This window comes from Lipotes vexillifer, unplaced genomic scaffold (genome assembly GCF_000442215.2).
Source record: "Lipotes vexillifer unplaced genomic scaffold, Lipotes_vexillifer_v1.1 scaffold570, whole genome shotgun sequence".
In the NCBI taxonomy this organism is placed as follows: domain Eukaryota; kingdom Metazoa; phylum Chordata; class Mammalia; order Artiodactyla; family Lipotidae; genus Lipotes; species Lipotes vexillifer.
Genome location: NW_006777801.1, coordinates 3603479 through 3613895, shown reverse-complemented (window position 1 = coordinate 3613895; position 10417 = coordinate 3603479). Strand labels below are relative to the sequence as shown.

General features: G+C 50.1%; 1 protein-coding gene across 1 annotated transcript; it reads right to left on the bottom strand.

Moving 5' to 3' along the window:
- Position 1: 1 nt before the first annotated feature.
- RD3 (RD3 regulator of GUCY2D) lies at positions 2-2763 on the bottom strand. The gene is made up of 2 exons (XM_007451321.1): positions 2456-2763; positions 2-326 (listed from the first exon to the last, which is right to left on the bottom strand). The coding sequence occupies exons 1-2, from the start codon at positions 2749-2751 to the stop codon at positions 35-37; spliced, it is 588 nt and encodes a 195-aa protein (XP_007451383.1). The 5' UTR covers positions 2752-2763; the 3' UTR covers positions 2-34.
- Positions 2764-10417: the final 7654 nt, after the last annotated feature.

Here is a 10417-nt window from a genome sequence, read left to right as displayed (position 1 = left end):
GAGGTGGCTCTGCTCCCGGGCAGGAAAGGCGGGGTCAGTCCTCTTTTTGTGCCCGGAACTCGGGCATGCTCCAGGTCCGGTGCAGCGGCGGCGCGTCCCGCTCCACGTCCTGGGAGATGGTGCGGATGTCGCTGGCGAAGGGGGTGATGCGCGCGCGGCTCCTGAAGGTGGCCAGGCTGCTGCGGGGCCGCAGGCTCCACTGCCGGGTCAGCTTGTGCGCCTCCTCCTCCTGCTTCATCCTCTCCAGGACTTCCTGCAGCACCGAGCGGAAGAGCCGGGACACCTCCTGCACCTCGGGCTCCTGCTCTGCCGTCAGCTGCCGGAACCTGGGTGCGGAGGCGGGGAGAAGAGGGGACGCGGTGGGGCTGTCGCCCGGGCGTGGCACGTGGCCGGTGTCTCACCCCACGGGCGTCCCAGGACACCCCCGTGGACAATTCCTGTTCTCTCCGCTTCCCCACTTCCTGTGAAGTGATCAGAACCCACCCCACCTCCCTCGTGCTTCAGCCCGTCCTGAGTTCCAGCTCTTCCACTGCTGGCCTCCATGAGACTCCTTGAGACTCAGCTTCCTCGTCTGTAAACTGGGGTCATCATAGCTACATTTTTGTGAGGTTTAATGCGCTAACATCTGTAAAGATCCTGGCACTCACCTCGGGTTATCGATGCAGTAGTAGCGACTGACGCCCACTGCTCTCTGGGACTTTTCTGGCTAACACTCTCCCACCCTTCTGCCCTCGCTGGCCGGCATGATCTCTCTGAAATGTATGTCCGATTATGTCACTGCCCTGTGATATTCCTTCTATAGCTTCCCGCCACCTCCTGGGTGAGGGCGAGCTGTTTGGCCATATGCACCCCGGGCTCCCTGCTACTTCCCTGGTCTGTGTTGCAGCCAGGAGTGTGGCCCCAGGTTCTCCTGGATGCCAAGCTGTTTCCTTTGCCAAAAATGTCTCTGGCTTGAAGCTCCAGAATGAAGGATAGCTAGCAAGTCCGTGTGATACCTAATTTCCTCCACCGTATTAAGAGTCGGGACTTCTCAGACCTTTCAGCAGTGAGACAGCAAATATGATGGGACAATCATCATATGAGCATCCCCAGCCTCCCCCTCATGTATGAGGTTTGGTTGCTTTGCCAGCCTAGATTCTCTCAGCACCGCTCCCATGACCATCCCCACCCCTGTCCCCAGGGTGCTTCTGGAAGTATATACATTTGGGGGGCTTACATGGTGCAGAATAAGAAAAATGGGGGAGGGTAAGATTCCCAGCCTGGAGGAAAAAGCGGGGGGGGGGGGGGGTATAAGACTACAAAACCCAAAGGAGTAGGAACAGGACTGAAGGAGGAGGAGCTTTTAGGGGAATTCTGAAGAAGAAGGTGTACAATAGATGCATCTGTTGGTTAAAGAGGGAAGATTTGGGGATACTAAGGGGGACTTTAAGATGTTTTACTGTGGATCTGTATTCCTTTACTAGTGTTCGAGAAATGCTGGTAAAGAACTTTCGTTTTGAAACTTGTGGCTCTTGGACTCTGCTTCCTTGATTTCAACACGCATCCAGCTGAGACTGGACCGTGTAGGTCACAGCTTTACTAAGGTTACACCAATATGCAGCAACATGATTGTACTCAAGCTCTAAATGTCCAGTGCCCCAGGGCTCTGAAACCTTCACACACAAGCGTGCGCACACATGCACACACACACACATCCCTTAGACGAGCTAGTGTGAAATAAGATAATTGAGAAACCAATTTTGGAGAGCTTATATGGGGGAACCTCTCTCAGAAGGTAACGTGGAAGATGAACTGGTGAAAGAGAGGGAGCCAGCCACGTTACAACGAGGATGATAACAGTCCAGGGAGGGAGAACAGAAAGCTAGAAGGCCTGGGGTTCTCTCCTATCAAAACTCACATGTTGCTCTTGTTTGGGAAACATATTGGTTTGGTTATTTTTTGCACTGCTGGAGGCAGGAGGGGAGGCGGGCTGGGCGCAGACTGGGATGTGGGTGTTTGGGCAGGAGATGGGACGCCCTCTAGCAGGGCTTCGGACCTGGGGCCTGAGATTAGCTGTGAACGCTGAGGGGCCCGACGCATGCAGGTCAGGGATCTGGGGGTTCTGCAGCTAGTGGTGACCCCAAACAGAACACAGACTGTACATTTACCAGTAGGTTTGTTTTTTAGACCACGGTTTCTACTGCAAATAAACCTGAGTTCTTTTCTGCAAAAACAAAAACAAAAACCTCACGTGCCTCCAGGAGCTGCCTCCCACCTCCCTCTGAGCCCCGAGTCCTGGCCTGGCCTTCCATGGCCTCTTTCAGATTCTTCCCCCTGTCTTGCTCCTTTTAACAGATACCTGTCCCATCCAGGCCTCAGGCTCCAGTCCTGGTAGCCTCAGACCCTTGTCACTGCTGCCACCCTCCCTGGAGCCTGCAGCCCAACCGCTGGTCCCTGTCCCAGTGCCAGGAGTTACCTGAGGATGGCGGGCCCACAGTAAGATGGGTGGATCTTGGCGCAGACGTCCTCTAGTTGCAGCCTCTCCCCGGGGCTGAGGTCGTAAGTGGGCCGGGGCGTGCTGGCCAGCCAGCTGTAGTCCACTCCGGTGCAGATCTTCCTGACGGCATTGCTGCGCTCCCACTGCTGCCTCTCAGCCTCTCGCATCTGCCCCTCCAGCTCCACCATGAGCGTCTCCAGCACCATCTGAGCCGGACTCCGAGACGACAGCCGTGGCGGAGCCTCATTCCACCGGAGCCATGGGATGAGGGACATGGTCCCCCCAGGCCCTGCCGAGACAGGGCAGGAGTGTGTCTTCCTTGGGCCCTCTGTCACTTAGGGTGGCGAGAACAAGGGGAAGGGAGCTGAGACCTGAGTGAGAAGACTGCTGCCCCCTCACAGCTGGGTGGCCTCAAGTAAGTCATTTAACCGCTCGGAGCAGTGATTTCTAATTCCGTAAGACAAGGTAATCTTGCTGTGAGAAGCAGTTGTGAATAAACTTGGGAAGTTCCAAGCACCACATAAAAGATAATTTCATGGTTATAAAAATCCATAAAGCATCCAGATGATTGAGACTCCTGAATCCTTACTAACTCCAAACAAAGACGGAAACAAACTGTTAAAAACAAGACAACAGGTCCAAAATGGAGTCACTTATGCTAAGCCCCACATCACCAAACCAAGACTTAATTACAGTTGCGGCTCTTCCAGAAATGGAATCTTAAACCAGTCAAGTAATCTGCCTGATAGACCTCTTCCATCCCCTAAAGGAAAGCAACAACCAACCTGCTTTGTTTTTTGCGGTACGTGGTTCTCTCACTGTTGTGGCCTCTCCCGCTGCGGAGCACAGGCTCCGGACACGCAGGCTCAGCGGCCATGGCTCACGGGCCTAGCCACTCCGCGGCATGTGTGATCTTCACGGACTGGGGCACGAACCCGTGTCCCCTGCATCGGCCTAGTGTAATGTCCTTGTTCTCACTCCCTTCTGCCTATAAAACTCTCATTTTGTACAGCTCCTCAGAGCTCCTTGATATATGCTAGATTGGATGCTGCCCAATTCAAATAGATTTTTTGCTCAAATATACTCTTAAAAAATTTTTAATATGCCTCAGTTTACCTTTTAACAATAGCGTATGGCTGAGCATAATCTTATCTCTATGAGTTAAGGAGAAGTACATATGTGTGCGCACACGCACACACACACACACCACACACACACACACACACACACACACACACACACTCAGAACATATGCCTACATCCGGTATCAACATAACAGGAAAACACCCTAAGTTTCTAAATGTCCCCAACCTGTTGCTGAAGGAAGCTTAGGATATTATCCTGTAAATGATACAACTTAGCCACCATTCGTTCATTCATTTATTCATCATACATCAATCAGAAGCATGAATTAAGCACAGTGTACATATCTGTGGAGGAATACAAACGTGAAATCATGTCTGGACCCTGCTCTACAGCAGACGCGAGACTTGATGTGTAGAAACCATAACATCAGTGGAAAGAAAGAAATGTGACTGGCGAAGCATAGAGTCAGTATTGCTGGGGTGGGGGAGGGGAAGGAGTGACTCTGGATGATGAAAGGGTTCCTAGAAGGCTCTGTGGATGAGAGAAGGCTGAGGGGTAAGTGCAGGCTTCAGACGCACGCACTGATGGAGATGTCCCAGGTGGAGGATCCAGCCATGGTGCAAGGTGAGACGTGTGCAAGAAGCATCAGGTGTGACTGCAGGGACCCTAACTCATCATAGTATTCCCACAGGGTCTTGCTCAGTACAGGTTTGGTGAATGACTGATTGACTAGATGAATGAATGAGTGAATGAATGGATGGATGGATGGATGGACAGGTGAGCGAGTGAATGGACTGCCATCTCAGGCATGCCCTGCTGCCTGCCGGAAGTGGGTTTGTGCCTCTGACAACAGTGAAGACAAGCTCCATTCCTGGGCTAAAACCTGAAGTGGGTCTTTGAGGTGATCGCCCTCCCCCTCCTATACCCTTCCCCCCTTCAAGCAGCTCCCCTTTCCATGAGCCAATGGTCCTCTTCCTGCCTAGACCCTCCAGTTGCAGAGAACAGAGATTCAATGAACTCAGTCTCAACAACATGGCCATGAGGCATGTGTCACTTCCTGGGGACATATGTATTTTTAGGCAGCTCTCCCACCACCCTGCACCCATAATGCTTAGCCCAGAGAAATAAACTGTTAATGCTGGAGAATCAGACACAAATGGGAAAATTATTACGAGGTAGCAGTAGCTTTCTGGAGTGGCACAAATCAAGCTTTCGACTTACACATGGAGACTTGAAAACAACCAGTTTCCTTAGCAACCATGGTACTTAGAAAATCTAATAAGGTTCATCCTCCACTTAGTCTGAGTATATCACCAATGGAGGCCTCAGATTATACCCCGACTCCTTTTTGCGAGGTTGGAAGGGAAAGACAGACCATCAGACCCTGCTATTGGGGTCAGGGGCAATTAGGACCTTTTCTTCTCAGCCTTCACTGCTTCATGTGTCCATAATAATATATTTGGGCAATAGTGTGGGGAAGGGGTTGGGAGATGGAGGTGGGCTCTGCCTCGTCCTGAGAGCCGTGAGCCCCAGGAACCTCTGCCTAAGGCCAAGGGATCCGATCAATCAGGCAGAGAGATGTTGTAACTGAATATGTTGTTTTTCCCGGACTATTTGTGTTTTTAAAAGAACACAGGTCAGGTGGATGCTTGACACCAAAAGAGTGAATGGTGTCATTTCAGGTGTTCATTCAGCTCCACTGACGGCATCTCAAAATATGGCTCATGGTCTCAGCAGGGGCTCCTGACTATGCTGGGCCATTTCATAGCTCCATGCCTTGGTCAGTGCCCCTCCTTAGTATAGACATTTAGTTTTAGGGTCAACTCCCCTCTGAAGCCTTTTCTGATACTCCCACCTCACAGGTAGACGTGACTACTCTCTACCTTGCACCCTGACTGAGCTTGGCATAGACATTTTTCATAGCACCGGGAATACTTTATGGAGTGTGACTATCTACCTCCCCTGACACTGTGTGTCCTATGTAGGCAGGGACTGTGCTTCATTCACCCTTCCATCCCTGGTGCTGGGTACATAGGGCAGTAGGTTCTTAATAAATGCCAAATGAATGAGTGAATGAATGCATGATCAAAGAGCAAGCCCCATGGCTCTGACCTACCCCAAATAAGAGAGCATTTGTCAGGGGTCAAGGGAAAGACAATCTCTCCTCTGGCCCTCATGGCTCCACATTCTCCCCGACACCTGGAGATTCCACCAAGATCTTGTGAATACCTGATGGGGGCCTTGGGCAGCCCTGTGACTTAGCTCTGGGGTCACACTCCTTCGTCTACCGGCCACCTTGATTCACTTCCTGGAGATACCGTCTCGGAACTCATGTGGGTGCCCTACCCCGGCCTTCCTTGAGTTGTGGCTGTTCGCTGGGGCTCTGTCAGAGGTGGTCTCCTCATTTTAATGACCCTCATCATTTCACATGTTTCCGATTACTACTTGAATGTTGAGAGTTCCCAGATCAAAATCCATAACCCAGTTGTCCTCCAAGCTCCAGGTCAGGGTCTCCACATGCCTCCTGGACACCTCCCCTTGTAGGTTCCACTTGCATTTCAACTCAAGCTCCCCATCTCCCTCCCCACTGGCTGCTGCTTCTCCCAGGTTGCCAGCTTGGTGGGGGGCATAGCTTAGTTGCCCAAACTGATGCACCATCCCTGTCATGTCCCTTTGCCTCATCTGTCAAATTCTCTATCCAATTCCTATTGATTCTCCCAAATCTGTTCACTCCTTCTCCCTTCATTATTTCAAGCCTTGACCATCTGCCAGATATATTACAGCTGCCTCCTAACTGGAAACCCAGGGCTGATCCTCCCGATCCAGTCTCCACTCTATTTTCTTTCCACTATGGTGAAAAAAAAACACCATAAAATTTACCAGCAGAAGCATTTTTAAGTGTGCAGTACAGTCGTGTTAACAATGTGTTTGTTGTTGTGCAGTAGAACTCTGGAACTTTGTCACCTTGCAAAACTGAAATCCTATACCCATTAAACAGCAATTTCCACTCTATTTTCTGAAGTGTAATCTTTCTAAATCATAAAACTGATCATGTCACTATTTTGTTTTCATTTGATATCATAATACAGTGCATGGGGTCTGTGAGCTGTATGAGGGCCCCCTATACAGCTGCCCCCTACCCCCCAAAAGTGTCATTGGCTTCAAAATAGAAATAGAAATCTACAAACTTGAAATTAATAAATTAATAGTAATTCCAAATCCGAGTTATAAAACTCCTTTCAACTTTTTTATTAAAAAATAACTGCAAATACTGTATGCTAACACATATATATGGAATTTAAGAAAAAAAAGTCATGAAGAACCTAGGGGTGAAACAGGAATAAAGACACAGACTTACTAGAGAATGGACTTGAGGATATGGGGAGGGGGAAGGGTAACTGTGACACCAAATCTGTTCACTCCTTCTCCCTTCATTATTTCAAGCCTTGACCATCTGCCAGATATATTACAGCTGCCTCCTAACTGGAAACCCAGGGCTGATCCTCCCGATCCAGTCTCCACTCTATTTTCTTTCCACTATGGTGAAAAAAAAACACCATAAAATTTACCAGCAGAAGCATTTTTAAGTGTGCAGTACAGTCGTGTTAACAATGTGTTTGTTGTTGTGCAGTAGAACTCTGGAACTTTGTCACCTTGCAAAACTGAAATCCTATACCCATTAAACAGCAATTTCCACTCTATTTTCTGAAGTGTAATCTTTCTAAATCATAAAACTGATCATGTCACTATTTTGTTTTCATTTGATATCATAATACAGTGCATGGGGTCTGTGAGCTGTATGAGGGCCCCCTATACAGCTGCCCCCTACCCCCCAAAAGTGTCATTGGCTTCAAAATAGAAATAGAAATCTACAAACTTGAAATTAATAAATTAATAGTAATTCCAAATCCGAGTTATAAAACTCCTTTCAACTTTTTTATTAAAAAATAACTGCAAATACTGTATGCTAACACATATATATGGAATTTAAGAAAAAAAAGTCATGAAGAACCTAGGGGTGAAACAGGAATAAAGACACAGACTTACTAGAGAATGGACTTGAGGATATGGGGAGGGGGAAGGGTAAACTGTGACAAAGCGAGAGAGTGGCATGGACATATATACACTAACAAACGTAAGGTAGATAGCTAGTGGGAAGCAGCCACATAGCACAGGGAGATCAGCTCGGTGCTTGTGACCGCCTGGAGGGGTGGGATATGGAGGGTGGGAGGGAGGGAGACGCAAGCGGGAAGTGATATGGGAACATATGTATAACTGATTTATTTTGTTGTGAAGCTGAAACTAACACACCTTTGTAAAGCAATTATACTCCAATAAAGATGTTAAAAAGAAATAACTGTAATGTGGGTTCATTTGATGATGTTTGATGCGATGTGAAGCAAGGCCTTCAATAGTAAAGGCATCTAGGGCCTGTGAACATCTTCACATCATCCTATATTTAAGCCCTGGGATGCTTAAAGGCTTTCAACGATTCCCGATTATCCTCAAGATTAGACTCAGACCCCTTAAGTGGCTTCAAGGCCCTTTATCATGTGGCTCCTGTTTATGTCTTCAGCTTCACCTCTCAGCAAACTTCCCCTCCCCCAGTCCTCCCCCAACACGCTCTCACACCCCACCCTCCATTCCCCTAATGCACCCGGCTCTCTCTTGCTTTCAGGACTTTGCACATCCCTAGAACACTTTTGGTCTCCTCAATTAGTGAATAAATCCTAGGTCAGCTCTTAGCTCCTACTCTGCTTCCTTTAGGAGACCTCCCAATCCTCCCTGACCAGGCTCCCAGGTTGCTCTGTGCTCACCCCGTCATGGCACAGTCACAGTGAACCATGATTGCCTGTGTGTCCATCTCCCTCTCCAGCCAGAGCAAGGAACCAGGTCTTGAGCAGCATCCTACCCAGGGCCCAGCACCAGGTACAGGGTCTGGCCTATAGCAAGTGCTCAATGGACATCCATAAATAAACGGAGTGATACTTATTTTCTAACTTGTTTGGATAAATACCAGAGTGATGGATATTGTTGCCATGTGGTGCTTTAGTCCTTGCTCTGTGTGTGTGTGTGTGTGTGTGTGTGTGTGTGTGTGCAGCTGGGCCGGAAATCTACCTAGGCAATCCCTTCCCATTCCAAAATTTCTCACCCTTTCTAAGCCCATTTTGAGGGATTCATCTTTGGGTCAAGTGCTGCCCTCCTTAAGGACCTTTATTTCTTCTTAGTCTGGAATTGCATTTAAGCTGAAAGGAGGCAGCAAGAGAATGGTTTGGTGTTGGAGGGTCTTCCGGCAGCTGGGAGAAATACAGAAGAAAGAGGAAGTGGGAGGCCTGAAGACAACTTTTGTCTCTAGGAAACCTGGCGTCCTAACATCCACTCCAGGCCTGGTGGGGGGCACTGGGCTTGAGTAGCAGGCCCACGACTCACAAGTGCAAGGGACCTGGAGCAGTGCTGTAGATGGAGGCTCACGTACCATATATTTAAATATTCATAAGTTACAAATTAAGCTAACAAACTATTCAATAAAATACCTTCTGCTTCCTTCCTTGTTAAATACACCTTTGTAACAACTGGGAGGGTCTGATTCAAGCTGAGAATTCTTGGATGCCAAAGGGTTCTTTGCACCTCCATACATGGAGGTGTGCGTTGAGCCAGCAGCTGGCCCTCAGCCTTTCCCCTCTCTCTAGTCACACCATGAGGGGCCTTGCAAATATGCAGAGGGTGCCCCAGCTTCACGTCCAGGGCCCACCCACACCCCTACCAACGGTGTCTCTTTGGCCCCCTCAGCCCTAGCATTGCTCCCATGGTGATGTCGTCCACCCTCAGAAGACTGGGCCCAGGGAGGTGGCCTGCTCTGGCTCTGGAAGTGGGTGGGCAACCGTCTGGGCAAGGAGTTCTGGATCTCAGCACCTAAGACCTGACCTGGAGGGCAAGTAACCTCAGGGTGGGCACTTCTCTGTAATACCCCAGACTCCTCATCCCTGCAGGTGGGGGAAGCCAGAGCGCAGCCGGGGGCGGGAGGCGGCCTCTTTCCAGGTGGAAGGCTGTGCTCTTCACCCAAGCCAGCCTCTGAGATGGGAGCCCAGCCCACGACAGATGGCAGAGCCTGGGGCAGTGATCCCACCTGAATCCTGGGCTCTGTAGGCTCTGGGTTTCTCTGGCCCGGGGAGGTGGGCTCTCACAGGGGCCTGACGGGGGTGTGGTGTTTGAGATGTATCCTTCCCCCAATCCCTGCCTCCCAGCCCAGGCTGGAGGCTTTGACAGAGACGAGGTTTCTGCCCGAGCTATTTCTGTCTCTGGTGCCAGCTGTTCTCACGGAGGCTCTTCAGCAGTCTGATTAAGTTCTTAAGGGCCAAGGAGGGAAGGAGGGATGAAGAGAGGGAGAGGAAGGAGGGAGGGAGAGATGGAGGGAGGGAGAGAAGGAGGGAGGGACACAGGGACAGAGAGTCAGGTGGGCCAGATGATGCCAGAGGTGGTTGGCTTATCCCAGGGCCTCCTCAGGACCTAGTGAGGCTGTCTGAGTCTGTGTTGGGAAGCACCTGATGGGGGTGTGTGGTCTGATTAAGACTCAAGATGCCCAGAAGGCTCATCAAAACTGCTGTTGAGGGCTTCCCTGGTGGCGCAGTGGTTGAGAGTCCACCTGCCGATGCAGGGGACGTGGGTTCGTGCCCCGGTCCGGGAGGATCCCACATGCCGCGGAGCGGCTGGGACCGTGAGCCATGGCCGCTGAGCCAGCGTGTCCGGAGCCTGTGCTCCACGGTGGGAGGGGCCACAACGGTGAGAGGCCCGCGTACCGCAAAAAAAAAAAAAAAAAAAAAAGGCAGAGGAGGGGAAAGTTTTATGGTGCTTTTT